At 51.8% G+C, this 22,413-nt stretch overlaps 1 protein-coding gene across 1 annotated transcript in view; it reads right to left on the bottom strand.

The window, feature by feature from the left end:
* Nucleotides 1-2,256: 2,256 nt before the first annotated feature.
* Nucleotides 2,257-22,413, bottom strand: part of LOC127186477 (myosin-10-like) — a gene marked incomplete at its 5' end in the record, with an annotated part of 82,555 nt that continues 62,398 nt past the window's right edge. The window contains 17 exon segments of the mRNA XM_051142828.1: nt 2,257-2,493; nt 3,875-4,087; nt 4,483-4,731; nt 5,125-5,277; nt 5,927-6,031; nt 8,065-8,164; nt 8,166-8,269; nt 9,039-9,183; nt 12,632-12,858; nt 13,943-14,100; nt 15,081-15,204; nt 15,583-15,720; nt 18,601-18,807; nt 20,004-20,135; nt 20,236-20,344; nt 20,632-20,792; nt 20,991-21,060. Coding sequence (XP_050998785.1) covers nt 2,272-2,493; nt 3,875-4,087; nt 4,483-4,731; nt 5,125-5,277; nt 5,927-6,031; nt 8,065-8,164; nt 8,166-8,269; nt 9,039-9,183; nt 12,632-12,858; nt 13,943-14,100; nt 15,081-15,204; nt 15,583-15,720; nt 18,601-18,807; nt 20,004-20,135; nt 20,236-20,344; nt 20,632-20,792; nt 20,991-21,060 — 2,617 coding nt within the window.

The following is a 22,413-nucleotide window of genomic DNA, read 5'->3' as shown; positions in this document are numbered from 1 at the left end:
CGTACTGAAGGACAGCGCTGGGTTACGTTATACTGGGCGCTAGTTATTTTGGCTAGGGGAGCTTGCCACTTTGCAGAGGTCCCTTACGTGTTCCAGAAAAAAATCAAGGGCTGAGTTTAGTTCAGATCTTGGAAACCACCACATGGTAAAGGCCATGGCTTCTGGTGGCTCTAGGGAACCCACGATGGAAGGCCTTAGGCTTAGTTTAGGGGACCCAAGGTCAGAAAGATAAGAGGCACAAGATAATGATTTAAAAAATAGGATAGACGCACAGAGGTACAGCAGGGCAGTGGGCCAGAGAAACAGGCCACAGACCATGTCCAGGAGCGGGGGGGGAGCCAGGCCTGACTCATACGCTTGGCAGACCTGGGATTCAGGCTCCAGAGGAGGGTTCACTCAGGTTCTGGGCTCTGGACCCAGGCAGAGAGCCCTTTGATACACCAGCAATGAGGGAGGCTTGCAGCTGTGCAGCTAAGAGGGCCAAGTGAGCCGCAGTAGAGAGAGAACACATCGGAGGAGGGTAGAGCCACACACGTCCCCAGTCTGGGCTCTCAAAACTAACTGTATCACAGGAATGGGACAGTACTAGTTACCTGTACCTGTGTGTGAGGAAGAGAAAGAAAACTGTGCTTTATCATTTCAAACCAGTCCTAGTGCCCACATCACACCAGCGAACTGGGTATGTGCAGCGTGGGAGCGGGGTCGGCTCATGAGGCCCTGGAGCTGTGCTGTGAGCTTCCTGGTCTGCCCTGCTGCCCCATTCACCCAGAAGTCTGCGGGGGCCAGTGTCCTAGGTCGCCTGGCAGTGGGGGCTCTGACAGAGCACTTGTAACAGAAGCAGTACTGTGGTGAGAAGGGAGGTGCTCTCTGTGTGACACTAAGGAACCTGGGGTGAAGGAACAGGGTCTCCTCCCAGGGGAGACCAAGGCTTCTCTTGCAGCTGCTCCTGCAGAAGACCAGGTGGGGGAGGGGCGGGACAGCTGCTTCCACAGGTGAGAGGGTCTCACCACTGTGACTGCAGATCTGGGTCTGTGTGCCCGGGGTAAGGCGACGCCTTGGATATGGTTTCAGATATGTCCGCCAGAAGTCCCGTGTGTTGGCTGGACGTGGGGACTCACTTCCAGAGAGCAGGATGAAGGGGTGAGCTGTGAAGGCACAGCTCTCCCTGGGCCTCTCACCTTGGGCGGGAGCCTCCACAGGACATGCAAGCAGCCTTCAGTCAGGCTGCTAGTGAGTGTTGAGGATCCTCAGGGTAAACACATGGGCTTAGCTCCGCCAGCGCAGGCCATGCCACCCATAGAAATGGACACCCAAGATGTGGCTCGAACTCACCAAGTTCGGTGTAACTTACTTAGCAATAAAGAATGAATCAAGCTAATGTTAATGAAACAATAGTAAAAAATCCATGTAAGTCAGGGCTTGCTCCAGTGAGCTCCCAGGGACACTCAAACTAGCTAAAATTAATCTTCAGGGTAGACTGTTCAAATATGTATGTATGTATGTATGTATGTATGTATGTATGTATGTATGTATATATTTCAATCATAAGAGTCTAAAATTTATTTATTATGTATTTGTGAGTGCTTCTCTGCATGTATACCTGCCCGCCAGAAGAGGCATCATCAAATCCTGTCACAGATGGTTGTGAGCCACCATGTGGGTGCTGGGAACTGAACTCAGGACCTTTGGAAGAGCAGCCAATGCTCTGAACCACTGAGCCACATCTCTAGCCCGATCACAAGTCTTATAAAAAAAATTAAGTATCAGCCAGGCATGAGTGGTGCATACCTTTAATCCCAGCCCAGCCCTCTGGATTAAACCGTGAGAGTTTGAGGACACAGAGAAACCCTGTCTCCAAAAACCAAAAACCAACCCCTCCCCCAATGTAAAATGTCAGCCTTGTTCTTTCCCTCGTAAAGACCCCTTTAAGGGTTGGGATGTAGCTCAGTGGTAGAGTGCTTACCCAGTATGTGCAGAGTCCTGGGTTTGATCCCAGCCTTCAAAAAAGGTGTGTGTGTGTGTGTGTGTGCGTATGCATGCATGCATGTGTGTGTGTGCGTGTGCACGTGTGATAAGGCCATGGTACCTGAACTGTGGGAGTCTGCAGTGTCGTCCTATCTGCTGGGCAGTTTCTTCTCTATTCCTGTACCCCAAGTACTCTGATGGCTTCCCCTTGACAGACAGCTTTGCCTCAACGCTTTCTCCAGCTAATGCTTCCTAGGGTGAGCTGCAGAGCTGACTGCCAGGCCGGCTCTGAAGGCCCGGCCTCCCTCAGCCCACCTGTTTAAGCAGCAGCCGCTTCTTTTCCTCGTTCTGCTCGTCCCTGGTCTGCAGGTCCCTCTCAAACTGGGCCTTCATGGCCTGCATGTTGACCTCCAGGCGGAGCTTGGCGTCCTCCGTGGCCTGCAGCTCGTCCTCCAGCTCCTCCAGCTGCGTCCTCATTTCCTCCGCCTGCTGCTCCAAGGCCCGCTTGGATTTCTCGAGCTCGTGGACCTACGGCGCAGGACGCATCAGACCTGGTGAGCAGAGGCTCAGAGACGCAATTTAAAACCGAGTTCTGACTCCCCTGTTCACACTTGTTTTAACCTCCCCCGTGAGTCACAGAGCTCTGAAGCTAACACGGGTCAGATCCCCGTGTGCCGGGGCTGCCTCACAAGAGATCACTCGCACTGGGAAGGCTCTGAGCGGACTTGTGATGGAGGAGCAGTGCCCTCCACAGACGTGAGCCTTCTGAGCCCCTCCACCTCCTTCCAGGTGACCTGTGATCTCTTAGCAGACCTGTGCACTGTCACACATTGCCTTTGGGGTTCATGATCACGTTAGCATTTGCAGGGGTGAGCTTAGGAAGGTCCCTTTCCTTAGTACTGTGTGGTAACTCAGTAGTCAAAAAAGCCACATGAATGTGAGTGTTGGTCACTGTAGAACCACTGTAGACTTTTCACCTTTACACGATTCTGTCTACCCAGGCCAGCCACCTCTTGGCTGAGGACTCGGTAGGCAGAGGCGCAGTAGGATGAGGGCTGTCTTCTGTCACCTATGGTCAGAGGACCCCCACCCCATGCAGATGTCACCTGTCCTTCATGGTAGGCTCCACACTTTGCAAAGCCAACAAAACAGTGCTAGGCTACACAGTGTACGTGATGACAGGAGAAGCAGACATGGTGGTGCAGAGGCAGGCAGATCTCTGCAAGTCCAAGGCCAGCCTGGTCTACAAAGCAAGTTCCAGGACAGCCAGTGCTACATAGAGAAATCCTGTCTCAAAAACAAAAACAACAAAACAAAAGGCTCCAAAATAAAACGAATGGAATAGGGAGAAGAGCCAGGCTGGAACTGCACCTCTGACTGCAGGCCCAGCAGGTGAAGATCCACTCTGTGATTGTTAGACACCGAGGGAAGGAACACATGTGAAAGCGCACAGAAATGTCTAAACTGTAAGTCCTGACAGCCACAGGCACCCTGAGGGCCAGCACTGAGGCCTCACTGGGAAGGCACGCTGGAATATTTGGGTTTGAAACTATTGGCAATGCAGATGTGAAATCCCTCTGTTGAGAGGCACCTCTGCCAGGGTGAACCGGGTAGGAGGGCCAGGGCAGGATGAACATATGGCCACCTGCTACAGTGGGGGCTGAGCAGATGGCCTGGGTTCAATCTGCCGCTCACAACTACCTGCCATTCTGGCTCCAAGGGATCCCGGGCCCTGTCGTGCCCTCAAGTGCGTCAGACATGCACATAGCACACAGACACACACATACAATTCCACACGTGTGTCCAGAAGACTGGCTCCTATCTGCCTGCAGGACCAGGCTGTAGTCGCCTTCGCCACAGGCCTGTGTCCCCAGACCCTTCGTGTTCCTCGCAGCCGCAGATGACTTACATTCTTGCCCACGTCGTCTTTAGAGCTCATCAGGTCCTCCATGTCGGCTCGGAGCTGTTTGTTCTGTCTCTCGAACTCCTCCTTGGCCTCCAAGGCTTCCTCAAGGGCCCGCGCCAGGGACAGCGCTTTGGTTTCTTTCTCTCTGGCCTCGGCTTCGGCTCGGTCCCGCTCTTCAGCATAGCGAGCTGAGATGTTCTTCTCTTCTGCCAACAGCTGTGTGGGAGCAGAGCACAGTGAACACGCCAACCCACCCGAGACCACCACAGGCTGACCACCCCACACTCTCAAAGCGCTGAGTGCCAACAATGCCACAGTGGGGAGTTCCACAGCTGCCCTCATGGGATAGGTCACCCACAGGCTGTGAGGACAGGCTTATGAGTCATGAATGAATTTTAGGTTGCACCAGGGGCCTGCCCACAGCACCACATAGAAACACATGTCCCCAGATGAGACACTGCCAAGCCCTAGGTGCACGGCGGTGTTCACCTGCGCAGGACCCATGCACTCCCACATGCCCTTCCTGTGCTTTCTGAGCACTGTACAAATGTGTGTCTCTTTTCTTCGTCAGGACGTGGGCTCAGGGCCTGGGACATGGGCGCACCCCGCACCTGGTCAAACTTCTTCTGTTTCTTCTCCAGGCTGGAGACGATCTGGCGCTGGTGGTCCAGGTCCACCGTCAGGTCGTCCAGTTCCTGCTGCAGCCGGTTCTTGGTCTTCTCCAGCTTGTCAGACGCCAGGGTCTTCTCCTCCAGCCGCTGACTCAGCGCCTCCACGTCCTTAAGCAGTTTCTTCTTGGCTTCCTCCAAACCCTCAATTGTCCCCAGGTCATCATCGACTTTCTTCTTGGTGTCGGCCAACTAGGTTTTGGGTAAGGGAAGGGAAGGCCGTGAGAGCTCACCTGAGCTTTGCATTTCAAGAATAAAACCTCGTTTTCAATACTATAAACTAGCACGGTATGACTTTTAAGACAAATAGTCCTGGAGCAGGACCCTCAGCTTTGCTCTAAGATGCAGTGAACTGAGCCCCACAGAAACCACAGTTCTGTCTCTCAAGGTCGTGATGTTATGGAGAGGACACCAGTGTTCTGCTAGGTCCAGGTCAAACCCCACCCCCCAAAACCAAAATCATATAACGAACTTAATTTAGTGCAACCTAATTAACTGCCCCAAATGCAGTGAGGCAGCCGCACGCGGCCAGCCACTGTTGCTGCACACATCTAGGGCAGTGCTGCTCCCGAAGAGGACAAGCACCTGGGCCTGCAGGGCCAGCAGCTGCTTTTCCAGGTTCCTCCTGGCCGCCTCCTCCTCCTCCTGCTGCTCCTGCAGGCTGCTCTTCTCCTCCTCCAGCTGCCGCACCCGACCGCTCAGGTTCAGCTTCTGCCGCGTCTCCTCCTGCAGGAGCTCCTGTGTGAGAGCGAGCGCGCTGACTGCAGCACCAGACACTGGGGCTCCGTCCCCGCCAGAAAAACAAAGACCCAAACCAAGATAGTCTCTCGACAATTATGCCATAAAAGAGAAAGCACCCTGATGGACAAGGAATACCTCGCGACAGATATAATAACCACTCAGTCTCCCTCAGGCCCCGTGCTGCCGTCCCTGCTGCGGTCCCCTCCTCTGTGTCTCAGGCCCAGCCCTGGGCAGGCATTTCTCTTTAGGATCAATCTCAGCCACCCCTTTGATAATTTTTCTTTTCTATTTTTAGCTTAATTTACTTCCTCAAAAATGTAACCACAAATCTCTTTGTAGCTTTTAGATGGGAGTGGCTTTCAAGGGTTCCAGGGCTTTTGCCTCCTTTACTCTCACTGGCCAGCTGTGCCCTCATCAGTGTCTGCGCCGGATGCTCAACTTGCCCCAAGTAGCTGAATGACTCTGCTGTCTATCTGGGACTTTTACCCCCATATTTCGAGCCCCTCACCCCACATGCAGAAACAGCGTTTGTCTCATTGGCTGGTCCATCACAGAAATGCATTTAGCAATGCTCTGGTCACATATGTAACACTCTGACACAACTTCAAAACATCTGCTACATCCCCCCCCCACCGCCCCGCCGTACCTGTGTGTCCTGTAGTTGAGACTCGAGACCAGCTGCATCCTTAGCAAACTTGATACCTTTCTTCTCGGCTTCCTCCAGGAGGGTTGAGACATTATCTAGCTCGTTCTGCAAAGAGGTGAGGATGAGATTCAGCTCCACATGAGAAAAAGCTAACACCACAGCTCAACACAGAGCAGTGCGGGAGTGCGCACGTGTGGGGTGTATGTGTGTGCGCACACGTGGTGCTTACCACTTATAGTCATGTTAAAACCTGCTCCATGGCCACCTCACTAGGGTCTCCAGCTGAAAGGGCAGACGGCGCTTGGCTGCTACGATCTTGTCTGTGTTTTACTTTTACCACAGACAGACAAAATGAAACCCCATCTGTTAGAAGATGTGAAGGGCCAGGCTGGGCTGCAGGTGTTCTCTTTCATGTTACCCTACATTAGGCGTGCACGGTGGGGACACCCAGAATTTATCTCCTTACAGAACTTGATATTTCATTAAGGAACTCGGAAGGAAATGTGCAGACTAGTAATCAGCCAGAACATCTTCCAGCTGTAAAACAGGTACCTATTCTATATGTGCATAAAGTTGCTGATGGTCAGATTTTAGGGATAATGTGATATTTCCACCCTTTTCCTCCACAATGAAAGATGTTTCCAAAAGGGGTAGAGAGATGGCTCAGAGGGTAAGAGAACTGGCTGCACTTCTGGAAGATCTGGGTGTAGTACCCAGCACCACACGGTGGCTCACAAAGGTCCTAGAGGATCTGCCGTCCTCTTCCGGTCCTGGTGGGCATCAGGCACACAAGGGGTACACAGACAGACATGTGGACAAAAACTCATAAAAGCCCAGCGCTTGGGAGGCAGAGGCAGGAGGATCTCTGAGTTTGAGGCCACCCTGGTCTACAGAGCAAGTTCTAGGACAGCCAAGGCTACACAGAGAAACCCTGTTTTAACCCCGCCCCACCCCACTCAAAACAAAACAGGAAATTTTTCTTGAGAGAGAGAGAGAGAGAGAGAGAGAGAGAGAGAGAGAGAGAGAGAGAGAGAGAGAGAGAGAGAGCCTAAAAGACCTTTTTATTTATTTATTTTTGGTGTTGTAGCCAAAGACAGACAGGAGAGGGACTCGGAAGAGACAACAAGTGCCTGTGTCCCTTTGTCTTCTGTGGGAGACCCATTTGTGTACCTAACAGGACGACCACGCTTCTGTTCCCACTCTCCTGGCAACATCCCTCAGAGGACTTACCTTGCCCTGCTCTTGGGGTACAAGGTCTCTGGTGTCAAGGGGGACCGCCTGCCTTCTGAGCTCTGAGAGGGGCCAGTGAGCAGGCCCCAGCTCGCTTCTGTGACCTGCAGCTTCCCTGCCTAACACACGGAGCTGGTGTGACGGCCACAGGAGTCTGTTTCCTAGGGAGCCACTGATGTCACCTTGCCCTCCGAGCCAAGCACAGCGCTCATGATGCCGTGAGGCACAGGCGAGGATTCAGCACACAGCAGGCCATTCTCCTTAAAAGGCTTCTGACAGCTCTGGCTAAGATGCAGAAAGCTGGACTTCAGGTGGGGCCCTACAATTCCATAAAAGGTAAGTACGGTATGCTGTGCCTGGACCATCTGCTGTCCTTCTAGGTGACAACCAGATTCCATGCTTTGTTCAACGCAGGAGCAGCACAAATGCCTTTCCCCAAACTGACGCCCCTCTGATAAGTCGCTTTCCTGGCTGCACTAGCGTCCATTATTAGATGCCCAAGGCGTCTCTGATCTGGTGCTTTGCACAGATTTCTACAGACAGCAGCTGTAAACCTGAGCCTGTGTGTGGCTTTATGTCTCTAGCATAAATGAGAAAAGACACTAGTTTTGGGGGTCGCAAGGGCATTCAGTTTTATGGTTTACACTATATGATAACCAAACTAGGAAAAAAACCTGTACCAACTTACACTTTAAACATCTGTGTGTACAGCCAGCCTCTCTTGTGTACTGGAATTGCGGAGAAGGTGCAGCTGTGCTTGAAAGCACTCAACTCCAGCCACGGTTTACGGCAGCTCGGCCACGTCTACGCTCGCACACCTTACTCTTTAAAGGATCATTTATCTTCATCAAACACACTCCAGAGTTGCCACCTTTGACTGTGGTGACACCTGCCAGGGCCCAGCTTACCTGCAGCTTGTTTGCTTTCTCAGCCAGCTCTACCCTGAGCCTGTCACCCTCCGACACCTTGGCGTGGAGCTCCTGGACCTGCGCGTCCAGCTTCTTCCTCGTGCTCAGACTCAGCCTTGACCTGCTGCAGCGCCTTCACCTCACACGCCAGCTCCCTGTTGTCCGTCTCCAGGCCCTGCTTGTTCTTTTCCAGATTGGCTTTGAACTAGGAGCGGGAGGGAGGAAGAATTCTTCAGTGGTTGCCTTACAACACGCCATAAAAAGCGCCACTTTTGTCTGCAGAATTCTGGGGGCACAGAATGGGCCTACAAGCACCATGTGCTGGAGGAATGCACGAAGCACCCGCTGCCCTGAGTGTGCCGGGGTTCTGGGTGGGAACACGTCGTGCGCTGGTGGAGTACCAGCCATGGGCTGTGGGGAGCTTGTCCTACTCTGCAGCTCTTGTTGTCCATATAGGGCAGACGGAATAAACTATGTGCACTCAGTAGCAAGTTGTTAAGAACATTTTTCCAACTTACTAACCTGAGTTTGGAGCAGGGCTGGGTCTCTCTGAGCCACTGGCTGAGGTTGGAGACAAGGCTACCCAGGGCTCTGTGGCCACAGAACTTGGCTATCCACTGAGTAGCTGGGTGGCAATGATAGGTTACCTACTGTCCTGGAGCTGAGACTGACCCTCACTCACACTAACTCCATCACCCTGTGCAGTGAAGGGTGGCCTGCAGCTAAGTAGAAAGAAAGGAGGGAACAGAGGCAGGTGACAGGAAGGCGGCCTCTCCAGGAGGCCAGTGGGACGCTGGAGAAGGTGCACTGTAAGGAATGGAAACAGCGCCGGTGTGGGAGGGCAGGAGAGGCTAACACTGCTCCTGCGGCCACTGGCCTTAGCTGGAGAGGCCCAGCCGTACTCTACAAAGGCTGGGCGCTAGCCAGTGCACCTACAGGGACCCGGTGAGTAAGCCTGGGGTGGGGGTCCTCACCCGTTTAGCCTGTTCCAGCTGCTCGGACAGCTCCTCCAGTGCCGTGGCGTGCCTCTGCCTCATGTCCTGGACCTGAGCTTCGTGGCTCTTAGTCTCGTCCTCAAGAGCCTTCTTCAGCTCGGCCACTTCCTGCTCACGTTTTGTGCTGGAGACACATTTTTAAAGTCTGAAGATCAGAGTTGGCTGACCGATTAAACTGAAACACGTTTTACGGACTGTGTGCTTAGTGTAAACCTTACGGCGAGTTCTTTGACAAACACCAGGCATGCTATTTCCAGTAAGCAGGCACATTCGTTACTGTGACATCAGAAATCCTTCTAGAAACAGTGCAATGAGCCCTCCACGCTGACTTGCAACGAGAGTCACTGTGCAGTCCGGCCCACTTACAGGTCAGGAACTGCTTGACACGTGCTGTCACACTGCCTCAGTCCAGCCACCTTCCTGACACAAGTCCCAGGAGGCTTGTAACAGCCTAGTTACAAAGGTGCCACACCATAAGCAAGCCTTCCCGTCCTCCTTGTGAAGCAGCTACAGGGAGCGAATGGGTTCCTCAGCCCCTTCCGGAGGCAGCTTGGGAGACAGAAGGTAAGGCAGGCTGAAGGGTGGCATCTCTCCAGAAAAGGTCTCAGCGTCTGTGTCTGGTACACGGGCACAGCAGATAAAAGACCACAGGATCGAATGCTCTGAGTGAAGTAGAGGGCCTGCCTGGCTGCACCGAAGGCAAGGACATCACTGGTATCCAACATCCCTGTGGGCTTTCTAGTAGTTTCTAACTGTCTATGACGTATGACGGCCACATGAATTACCCGGCTATTTCACTAACCAGAGGTGAGCTCAGCTCCCACACACGATAAATCTGTCAACCTGAGTGTCATGTTCAAGAGGACAGCCTGACAGAAACTGAAACCAGGGCTTGCAATACAGCTCCATGGTAGAGCTCTTGCCTGTGGGAGGCCCTCCTACTACCCACCTCCCTGCCCACTGAAACCAGTAAGGAGAACTCACTCCTGCTAAGAGCTACAGTAGTGGGTTGGGTTGTCACAAGCCCCACGGCCCCCCCGAAGGATATCTCTGGAAGACTTGCTGTTTGCCTCAGATGTTAGGAGGTCCTCTTAGGTCCAACACAACTCAAACCCCAGGTCAATGCAGATGACAAAAAGTTACTGTGATCGAGCCACTGCTGATCGCACAGGGTCGCAGAACAGACTCAGCGGAACTGTGACCCTGAGTCAGAGTGTCACAGAGTATTTAAGCCTGCAGAGATGTGTGCGCCAAGTTGCTGTCACATTTCCCACCTCAGGACTTATCGATAAGGTTTCCTGTCTATGCCACTGATACAGAATGGAGGTTTTACAATAGGCCACATATTTTGGGGGAACAAAGGATGTTCTGGAACAGAATAACAGAAGCTGCCCAGCTTTTGGGGAGTCACCAGCTCCCTTAAGGCCTGGGAACCAGACCTTAGTTTCACTCTATGATCAAAATAGAGTCTGAAAACAAAATGGCAGTACTTAAGACAAGTTTCCTGTTTGTTCCCAACACAGATGCATAACCTATGCCAACGACATGCTTTCCTCCCTGTGGTGGAACAGCTAACACAGAGGGCAGAGGTCACTGCCAAGAAAGGGCTGCCGCTGCCAGCTCTGCAGTTAGCTGTAGTCTAGACAGAAGAGTCACGGAAGCCCAGTTCAGTCATGGGTCCTGCTGGCTCAGACACCTGGTCTGGCCTGTCCCCGGCCAGCGCTCATCAAGATGACTTCGACACAGGTGCGGCCAGGCTCCGGGTTGTACATGCCCAGTGAAGGCCCTGCTGCCAGCTCCTCACCTTCTCAAGTTTGTGCCTGGTCTCTACCTGAATCCCAAAGTCACACAACCCTTCAGCTCTCAGCTCTCCCCAGACTTGGCAACCTCTTTCCCTGCAGACTTTCAGCACAGAAGAGAGCCTCATGCCCACAGTCAAGGAAAACCAGTGATGAAGGAGAGGTAGCGAGCTCTCAAACAGGCCTTGGAAGGTTTCAGGAGAGCCAAAGCCATGCCTCTCCCTAGCCCAGGCTCCAAACTTGAGGCAACCCTCTTGCCTCAGTCATGCAGGTGTGAGCCACCATGAGCAAGAGTTGAATGGCAGAATGATCAGAGTTGTGGCCAGAAATCTGCCTTGGTGGTTAAGTGTGGTTTTGCTTTTGCAGGGTTCCCAGCACCGCCACCAGGTGCTCACAGCTGCCTGTAAGTCCAGATCCAGGGAGAACCATGCCCTCCTCCCGGTTCTGGTAACCCAGCTTCCGAGGGTCTGAGTGTTTAGTTCTTTAGGCACCTGCACACATGGGCACATACCTTAACCCCCCTCCCATTAAAACAAAAAGACCTTGCGAGCAGAGACTTTGGAAAATTTAGATTTTTATAAAGCAGAACCTTTGAGAAGCCGCTGGAACTTAAAATGCTAATGCACATTCCTGGAGCAAATCCTGGCAGTGTGCTGTGCTGTGCTGTCCGCCCGAGCCTGGCAGTGTGCTGTGCTGTGCTGTGCTGTCCGCTGAGCCTTGTGAGTACTTCGGAAACCCTGGTCTGACCTCACCACCTGCTACCTAGACACAGTCATTCTCCCCGGGGCCTGCTTCCTGGCTCATGACCAGACCCAGATGGCACATCCTGACTGACACTGGCGTTCACACACTAATCCTTCCTCCTGGGCCTGCTTGTAGCCATGCCCCTCTCCTGGTTCCTCTGCCGTCTGTCTTTACCTGACATTGCAGCCTCCCACTGGGGCAATGGTGACTCTGCCATTGCTAACACACCCAAGCTGCTGACAGGTGCACACGCAGTCTTGCACAAGCAGCTCAATCACTAGCTGGGAAAGCAGGCTCCCGCCTGGCTGGCTGCACAGGTGCATGGAGCGAGCAGCGAGGGGGAGGCAAGGACAGCTGGGTGGAACATGCCCCAGTGGCTTCACAGATGACATCTACATTACTAGTGGCCCTGCCCAGTCTTTGCGTTGTGACATTCTATGGACTGATAGCTATAGGTTCCTGCCTACGAACCTTCCCAGGCTCTGTCTACTATGCCTGAGCATGGAGCCCCTGCTTGGCCGGGAGACACTGTAGTGCATACAGTGACCTGAAGCCTGTGCTCGCTCCGTTTTCTTTTTACAGTGTTGGGAATGGAACCTGTAGCCTTTTCATGCTCAGCAAACACTGCCTCAGAGTCGCTGCTCCATCTGTTTGTAGCGCCCCCCACCCCAAACTGCCTGCAGGTGCCGACCACTCCATCACTGCTGTGTTCATCCTGCCTCTCCCTTTGGTCCAGTCTCTTGGCCTCTATAAACTTCTCTGCAACCTGAGCATAGCTGCCCTCCCACACCCCACACCTCATTCTGCGGCCCCACCCACACCCCCACACCTCATTCTGCGGCCCCGCCCACACCCCACACCTCATTCTCGGCCGCGCCCCGCCCACACCCCACACCCCTGCCTCGCTCTGTGGTGTGGGCGGTCACTAAGCACAGCTACTTCACCACCCGTTTCCCTGTCATCCTTGTGTGAGGAGGCAGAGGTGGAAAGGACTGGCAAACCCAGCATAGCAGAGCCGCACTCACTCACCGTAGTTCCTGCTGCGCTGCGGTGGTGTCCAGAGTGTCCTCCAGCTCCGTCTTCAGAGCTTCCAGCTCCTCGCTCAAGTCCCGTTTCTGCTTCTCAGCCTTGTTCCGCGAAGCCTTTTCAGACTCAAAGTCTTCCTGGAGCTCGGCGATTTGGGCCTGCAGCTCCCGCGCAACTTTCAGCGCGTTATTCTTATGCAGCGTCTCATCATCTCCTCTGTCAAAAGACGCAGGCACAAAGACACTCAGGATGGCTGTGGAGGGGCTGTGTCTCCTCCCCAACAACACCCTTCCCTGGGGCCTGCTAGCTAGAGGCCCAAACTAGCACGGGAGGTCAAGTGAGATCCGTGGTTTCTCTACTTTTAAAATGCCCTGTGCGGTGAGATGTGACAGTCAGAACACTGCGTGGGGGGGTGGGGGTGGCGGGGAGGGTTTCCAGCTAGAACAAGCCCGTGGGAGCCCAAGGCCTGCAACCCTCACACAATTAGTGTCCCCCCTTTCTTTGGCACACCACTGAGGCCACATGGTGTGCGTGAGTGTTGGCAGAGCTTCCCGATGGGGACCAGTGCTTAACTGTGCGTCTCCAGTGAGAAGCCTGTTTCCAGCTGGACAGTGACACCGGCCAGGAGAAATGTGTTGTAAGTTTTTTTTTTTTCCCCCAAATGTGAGCCGTGGGCGTCTTATGGAGCTGGGGATGACGATGGACTCCCCCATCCCCTTCCTCCTGCCTCTACCGGCTGGGGTTGTACAGGATTATACACTCAGACCCAAGACTTTGTGCATGATAGGCAAGCTACTCCCTGGCAGCCGTGTCACCTCTCCAGTCCCCATACAAGTTGTTTTTGGTTAAAATAGTTTATAAATTAAACTCCAAGACCGTGTAGCCAGGTAGCTAAAATGATAAACTAGAGAAGTAAGTACTTGAATGGCTTCCATAATGCAAATGGCTTGGACTCCAGATCATGGAATAAAGAGGAAATGGTTCCAAAATGTTTTTCCTCCTCCAAAGTTACACGTGGAAACTAATATGTAACATACAGAAGGCATTTAGTGTGGTAAAGGACCTTGTTCTTTGGTGTGACTCTCCCAGGATTGAGATGTGACAATCATTTGTCAGTCTAAACATTGGCAATGGGTTATGAGGCCTTGGTGCTCTGACAAATAATGTAGTGGTGGGGTTCTCATGAGCTTATGTCATAAGCACGTCTTGTTCCCTGGGGCTCTCCTATGCTCAACATGGGCCATGATGCAGGAACGCAGGCCCGCCCGCCCCGCTGGCTCCCCGAGTGTGCTGGCCCACACCTGGCCAGCGCCCCTGAAGCTCCTCATCCTTCTTGGCCAGCTGGAGTTTGAGCTCATCGACCTGCGCCTGGAGCTCAGCGATCTGGTCCTGCAGGTCAGTGGTTTCCCCGTCCAGTTTCCGTTTGGCCTTTTCCAGTTCTTGTCGAGTCTTCTCCTCCTTCTTCAAGCGCTCTGTAAGGCAAGACAGAAGCAGAGCACACAGTGGGTGGATGTGGTCATCGCTTTGCTGACCGAGGCAAGAGCTTGGTCACCTGGGGTCTACCAGGATAAATGGGGGGCGGCGAATGAGTGTGTGGAAAGAGAAATGGGGTGTTGTCCAAAGATGTTCCTCCCCCTTTAAAAAGTGAGTCCACGCTGTTAAGAGCCAAGATGTTTGGGTGTGCCTCACACCATCACTGCGCCCACAACTGGGAAGGGAGTTAACAGGGGAGGGCTACCCCGGCCACTGCCCGACTCTAACCCTAACCCCAAGAAGTACAGGTGAGAGCAGACCAGGAGGCCGCAGAGGTTGCACGTCTGTTTTCCCAGTCTCTCTGCTATAAGGCCTTAGTCATGGCACAGGACAGGCATATCTGCCTCATGGGCCCCGCTGTAGCGGAGGACCCCAAGGGCAGCAGAGTAATTTAGGAAAATCAGTTTACACTGACATTCTATCTTTGATCTATAGCAATTGAAACACAACACACAAGTGCATTTTCCCCTGTTGTAAAATTAAGCAGTAGAGAAAGCTAGTGAGCAGGCCCTGCAGGGAGGGCCTGAGCAGACGGCACTCAGTAGCTGCTTGGCCAAGGACAGGTCTACCCGCCCTTCACAGCGTCCGGCCTTTCTTTCGCAGCCATCTCAATTCTGACATCACTTTTGCCAGAGCTGCTGACAATGTTGCTCTCTGGTTTCAGCTCTGTCCCACAAGGCTATGCCATTGGCCACTGCCTTTGTGAGGTGTCCCCTGGGCACATCTGTGCAGTGTTTAGATCAAATGCCCAGAATGTCCATCAAAGGCAAGTTTAAAAAAACACCCCGAAAGAAAACCATCCTATCCATTCCCCAGAGCACTAAATGATGTGACTGTGAGGGTCTGTGTGAACAGTGACCCTCACTGTAAGCAGCCGCCATGCCTGCGCCCCACTGTTGACCTCTGGGCCGACACCGACCTTCTAAATCTGAGATCATCACTTCTTGCTTGTTCCTGATTTTGGCCAAGTTCTTCGCCTTTTCCTCCTCCTCAGCCAGCTGAGAGGAGCACTCAGCGATGCGCTCTTCCATCAGCTTCTTTTCCTAAGTAGAAAAAAAATCTACTTCAGAAAAGACACAAGAAATTACAGCCTGGGTTTGGGATTACTCTGAACATCTTTTCTGAGGTGAGAAAAAGTGGGTAGCTAGGCACTCTCCTGTGGCTACCTGGTGCTGCCTTGTGCTCAGAGCCCAGATACCAGATGGATTACCAGTGGCACAGACGGGACAGGGTGGAAAAGGTTGTTAAGGACATTTGGCTAAATAGTGTCTGTCTTCAGACCTCTAGACAGGAAGGTTTACACAGGAAGTAACTGCAACTAGAATTGTCTCCAGAAATCCCTTGCCCTCTCCTGTGCCACGCTCAGGGTATGCCAGCGCTTTTCTGGCGTCTGGCCGCAGCGCCGATGGAAATGGCCTTACTTTGATGAACTTGGAATTCTGGTCTTCCAGAAGCAGCACCTCCTCTTCCATCTTCTTCATTTTAGCCTCTGCCGTCACCTTCTCCAGCTGCAGCTTCTGACGGGCCCCCTCCTCCTCATCCAGCTGCTCCTCCAGGTCCTGTCGAGGAAAAGGTCCCGTCAGCCCTCCCAGCTGTTCCGCCACATGAGCACACAGGAAAAACAACATGCCTGCGCTGCATTTGCAAGCAGGAGGCAGACATAGGCGCCTCCACGAGTTAAGGTATAAACTGGGTCAACCCAACATGGCAAGCTCTGCAAACACAACTGTGGGAAACCATTGGGGTGATTTGGACTAAAAAAAAACCCCAAAACCAATGAGCTGGGGCAGCGGCAATGCTGTAGTGCCAGCACCGAGGCGGCTGAGGCAAGGGAGATCTTGAGTTGCAGGCCAGCCTGGCATGTGTTACCACCAGGAAACTATGAGCATGCTGCAAAAAGGCTTTGGCAATCAAGCTGTGGTCCATTTGTGAAGAGGCAGAACATGAGCAACTGAAATTCATGCCATACAGTAATAATAAGCAACAGAGCAAACAGGAAAGTAACGGTGGCCCTGCACCAAACACTCAGGTGCACCTGCGACCTCAAGCGTGTCACAAACCCGAGTGGAACTGAGTGTGTCCATGTTTTCACTCTAACATGCTTATCTATTCAGGGTCTATATTATCAGATATGATAATCAACGTAACAGGGGGCATGGTTGCACACATTAACCAAGAGTAACTGTGCTTAAAGGTTCTACTTATGGTAAATTTCTGCATGAATCTTGTGAGGTGTAAAGGTGACCTCTATTACAAAAGCTCTAGGCATCTCTTCAAGGGCCCAGTGAGCATCCGCGCACTCTGGAGTGTGTGCACGACAGGAGTCCCCTCTCGGCCTGCCTCCTGCATTGGGACTTCCACCTTCTTCCTTTTCTTTGGCTTATCCGAAAGCAAATCCCAAGCATGCTATTTCATCTGAAAACTCTTCAGGCTACATTTCTTAAAAAAAAAAGAAAGGCCCTTTAACAAATTTGTTTGCTTGAGTCTGAGTCCATGAACTCGTGGGCTGTGACTGGCAGCCCTTGTCGGTCTCCTCGGATCTCTGGGTTGCTGACTTCTCCCTGCATCCCGGCCGTCTCCCCACTGTCTAGCTTTTGCTAACTGCATTCGTGCACTGCACAACAATAAGGTGGCAAAACATAGCAATATGCTCAGTGTAAGTTCAGTGAGTAAGTGAGTCTGTATGCAGTTTCAAACAATTCATGGAAAACGATGGCGTAGGAAGGGGCGAGGGGCTGAGGACCTAAGTGTCCGACACTTTCTATCAGTCACATTAATGCTAACACCAAGAAACTCATCTTCAAAACCGCACATGAAGACAGCTCTAGTTAGAGCAAAGCCAGACGATGCAAGGGATCAAAATTGGGCTCCCAGGCCATGTAGTCAATTTGGAATCTCTGACATCCCACAAGAGGAAAAAAGCACACCACCTAGTAATATCATAGTGCCTTAAGTAATTTTAGATTGTACATGAATGAATTCAGGTCACAAGATAATAAATTAAAGCTCACGTTTATAGCTCAGGTTAAGAACACTGGCCGCTCTTCCAGAGAACCCGAGTTCCATTCTTAGCAGCCACATTGTGGCTCACAACTATCTATCCTGGTATCTGGTGCCCTCCTTCTGGCCTGCAGGTGCACATGCAGGCAGCGCACTGTGTACATAGTAAACAAACAAACCTTTAAGCTTATGTTTATTTAGGAGAATATGGACCTCACATCATGAAAAAAAAAACACAGCAGGAAGCTAACTGCTGGCACAGGGACATATTTGTGTTTTAAATAAAGAAACATGAATGTTTAAAGAAATGCAAGCATTTCATATGAAGTGGTTAAAATCTAGTATAAAAATATAGGGAGAAGGCCAGTAAGATGGCTGCGTGGGCGAAGGTGCCGGTGCCCAGGCCTGGTTAGTCCGGACCACACAACAGAGGGAGACTCGGCTCCTGCAAACTGTGCTCTAACCACAGAAGCGGGAGTGTGAGCACACGCGCATGCGCGCGGGCGCACACACGCACGCGCGCGGGCGCACACACGCACACACGATATATACATATATATGCCACAAGGCTGGTGAGATGGCTCCACAGGAAGAGGCACTAATTCATATGTAAAAGATGCTCAGGCAAATGCAGTTCTGACTGGATACACTATTTAATGAAATAAGCACATTTTAACTCACATCTGAACAGAACTGCTAAGGCCTGACAATACCCTATTATGAATACTGATTTATCTTTCACAGCTTAGGGTTGCTACGGAGCCAATCTCTGTATAGCTTTTGAGATGCTCTAACTCACAGAATACTTGGAACTGTCTGAAGAATGGAAGTATCTGGCCAACTTAGTATAGGAGTGCTGAGGAAATAACATGGTGCCAGTGGTCGCTTTGACAAACATCTGGTTGTGCTTTGCCAAGATGAGCTATGTGGTAGGAATGTTAAGGGAGAAATGTTCCCACAGGAAGGTTTGGTGCCGGCCCAGGAAGCAGCAGTGGTGCAGCCAGGAGCAGGGAGATGTCCGTGTGCGAAGGTGCAGGCATGACACCCAGGGTCTCGGCATTCACCAGGTACACAGAGTGCTCTGTGACTAGAGCCTATACTTTAAGGTACCAGGGCCGGGCTGATGCTCTCCCTCAGCGCTGCACACTGTTCATGAGCCAGTCAGAAGATGCCCATGTCATCACTGTGACGACATAAAGAACCGCCTAAGCTCCATGGAGCACTCCAGAGCCTGGGCGGCTTCTGACTGTCTCTCCACATTGTAAGATGCTACCACTGGAACACAAAGGATTCCTACTTAAAATAATAAACCTATGTTTGCAGAAAACTTGTGCAATCTGTGGTTCAAATGAATGATCCATCGGTACACATGGCCTGTTCTCGGGAGACACAGATTCCACATGCTTAACAGACCCGAACATAAGAGCCGCGCCTGGCACCTGAATGTGTGCTTGCATTTTCTTCTTCTCGCTCTGGAGGAGCTGGTTCCTCTCCTCCTCCTCCTCCACCCTGGACTCCAGGTCATGGAGGATCTCCTCCAGCTCCTGCTTCTTGGCGGCGAGTCGCGCCCTCATCTCCTCTGCCTCGGCGAAGAGCTCGGTCTCGGCTTGCAGCTGCTCTGCGAGGATGTTCTTCTCCTCCAGCAGCTGAAAGAAGCACAGGGCCCAGGGCGTGAATCCCGCGTGCACCCCAGACTGCGACCTGTTCCACACCACAGGGCCCAGGGCGTGACTCCCACGTGCACCCCAGACCATCCTGTTCCACACACCACAGGGCCCAGGGCCGCCGTGACTACTGCGTGCACTCCAGACTGTCCTGTTCCACACACCACAGGGCCCAGGGCCGCCGTGACTCCCACATGCACCCCAGACCGACCTGTTCCACACACAGGGCCCAGGGCCGTGGAGACCGACCAGGTTCAGCAGTCAGTGCCTGCTGCCTCAGGCATAGCAGGCTAAGAATACCAAACACACAGGCAGAAGCTCTGTGTTCAGGCTAGCCAAGGGTACATAGACAGACCCTGCCTCAAAACAAACAGCCTATCTGGCAAAAATATCAAGTATGCTTTGTATGTATGTGCATATGCATAAACTATATAAAAATATTTTTATTTTCTTCTATTGTCCTAATTTATCTTGAACAATAAATACAAAGGTCTCACCACTTGAATAATTATAGTTTGTCCATGAAGCTAAGAAGGACTGATAAGTAGGAGAGGGAACATTAAAGTGTTAGAAGGTTCCAGGGGCAGTGGCTCATGCCTATAATCCCAGTACTTGGGAGGCTGAAGCAGGAGGATTGCCATGAGTTTGAGGCTAGCCTGGGCTACAAAGTGGGACTCTACCAAAACAAAAAACCAAAAACCAACCAAACAAAAACCCAAATGAAATCAAAACATCAAAACAAGCAAACAAAAAGCCCCAACAAGGTTCTTGGGAACTACCAATGCCTGTTGCCCAGCAAGTGACATGCTTGGCCTTCCCACCGATGCTGTTCCTGTCCGAGCTTTGCCAAGTTCCCGCAGAGGGGCCCTGCTCAGCCACGCTGCCTTTACTTTTCTCTTTCCTCACAAGCAGACATGAGCACTCAGCACCGGGAGTCCCATCCTACAGAGGGCCCGACACAAGTGTCACAGCACCATGACCTGCTTAGTGCCCAGAGCGTGAGACGAGGGAGGTGCGGGAGTTGAGGCTGATTTGAACTTACATCAATCTAAGCCATAAGGCCCAATGTTGCTGGAACTTTAGAAAGGGAGTGAAAAACCTGCCCTAACAGGATGATGTGGTGGGCATGGCCGGACACGCAGTCAGGGCGCTGTGGGGCGCAGAGTGGGCGCACACACCTGCTGGTGCTTCCTCTCCATCTCCTCAAGCTCCCCTTCCACTTTCGTCTGCTTCTCTTTCACTTTCAGCAGCTCCTCATCTTTTGCCTGGAGCTCTTCCTCCTGGCGGGTCACTTGGAGGAGAGGCTTCACCTGGGACAAGGTAAACAGGTCATCACGTCAGTTCAGCCCCACCCCTGCTGATCCGAGGCCTCCACACAGAGAGTCGTTAGGACCACCTGGACCAGCCCACCTTCGTGAAGACGCGCCACCACTGCCAGTGTCGCAGCTTCAGGTACGCCGCGCAGTTCCGCTGCAAGACCCTCAAGGCACTCAGTTGCTGCTGCTTCTTGGCAAAGGCCCTGCAGGACAGTAAGGAGCGTGCCTGCTCATAGCTGCTCAAGGGAAGCTGGCCTCAAGGCAAACGTCCCTCAGGGACGGCTCCCCCAGGGCCTTGGAGAAGCAGAGCTCCAACCCTGTGGTTTCCTTTTGGGATGTGCATCTGGCTCTTCCACATGCCGCTCCCATGGGAATGCACGGTCCACAAGGACAGAGCCTGTCCGTCTCGCGCCCACTTGCATCATGGATACAACACAATGCCCAGCCCAAGACTATGCATCAGAGATGCTGGGTTCACACAGCCACTTACTTCCTGGCTAGGTAGCCTCTGCATACAGCTTGGAAAAAGATGATGATATCGGTGATTTTTAAATCTCTTTCTTCTTCTAAGTGCGCCAAAACTCCAGCTCGAAAAAATATCTTGCTCTGTCCAATTCTGTACAGGTTTGGGTCCAGTTCTAAAGCCCGGATCTGAGAGAGGAGGAAACTGATTACTTTTGCTACAGGAAAGTTGTCTTTGTCGTCGTCGTCGTCGTCATCAAGATGTGGTGGTGCACGTCTTTAATCCCAGCACTTGGGAGGCAGAGGCAGGCCGATCTCTGGGAGTTCCAGGACACACAATAGGGACCCTATCATAAAAACCCAAAACAACAAAAAAAGAAATCTTACCATTCGCTCGCAGGCCTGTTTGCCATCCATGAAGCCTTTAGGAATAGCATTGGGAGTTAGGATCTCATATCTGGAGAAAGAAAAAGGTAGAAATACTGATTGGCAGAACACAAATTGAGAGCAGAGCAGGTGATATCCCGGGCCTTTTGCAGGTCCAGTTCCTACTTAGAAGTGGAGGAAAAACAAGGTGAATATTCTCAGATGAAAGCATAGGCTTAGGTGTCCGGCAGAGAAGAATCAAATATTGAAAACCTTCGTTTTCGTTCATTTCCCACAAATGTCCACATCTTTAAGATAAGAGGATTTGGCACTTTGTACTTTCAACTATTCAGCTTGTAAGCATTTATCAGACACTAGAAAAGACTATAAGAGCAACGTCCATAAGCTTCTATTTAGAACCCCAGAGGATAACAGGGTGGCCTTCAGCAGGCGCTGTCTGGGTGTGTCTATGCCACTGAGCTGTCAGTTAGAAGACCCTGCAGCAGAAAAGCAGCCATTGTAACCCGGTATCCCAGGTGCCGTTCGCCGCTAGACAGTGGGCTCCTAACAGCGGCTTTCCTGACGACACCTCGCCACTAGGCAGTGGGCTCCTAACAGCGGCTTTCCTGACGACACCCAGGACTCAACAGCTTCCCGAGTTGACTCTTCTGAGACACGGAGGGTGAGGAATAGCTGAAGCCGTGAGGGACCCTTTTTTGACCCGGAAGCCCCTAATTATTTTATGAATCAACAGTGGAAGTATTTTGAAAACTGCTTTCCAGGAGAAAAGCAACTGAGTTAGAAGCTTTAGAGAGAAACACTCAATAAAGCATTTCACAGTGTGCCCCAGCAGTCTCTACTGTGTGCCCATCAAGCTCAGCTCCTTTGCTTTTATTTTAATTGTTTTCTAATCTATTACTTTATCACTTTATCTACTCTTGTTAAAGATCTGTCATTGTACACACAGACCCAGACCCACACGGAAAGTTTATACTCACATGGATTCATTTACTAAAAACCAGATGGAAACATCCTAAAATATTTTCAGGAATCCTTACTGGAGGATTAAATTTTTTAATTTGTATTTTAACATACACTACTCATCTATTATTAAAATACATGTTTAAAAAATATATTAAGCCTGATGGTAGTGATGCACGCCTTTAATCCCAGCACTCAGGAGGCAGAGGCAGGCAGATCTCTGTGAATTTGAGGCCAGCCTGGTCTACAGAGTAAGTTCCAGGACAGCCAGGGCTATGCAGTGAAAGCCTGTCTCAAAAAAACCAATATACATATATATAAATCAAGAGACTTAGGCTTGCCGCTGCCTGGCTCACTGCATGGCTAACTTCTGCTCTTCAGCCCTTGGAAGATGCTTTTTTGTACAGCAGGAGAATCAGCATCTCGCTCGGCAGGGAGCAAAGGAAAACCGTCCTCATCATGC

Source organism: Acomys russatus, unplaced genomic scaffold (genome assembly GCF_903995435.1).
Source record: "Acomys russatus unplaced genomic scaffold, mAcoRus1.1, whole genome shotgun sequence".
NCBI lineage: Eukaryota > Metazoa > Chordata > Mammalia > Rodentia > Muridae > Acomys > Acomys russatus.
The sequence above is the reverse complement of the archived record's forward strand: the minus strand, read 5'-3'. Positions and strand labels throughout refer to the sequence as shown.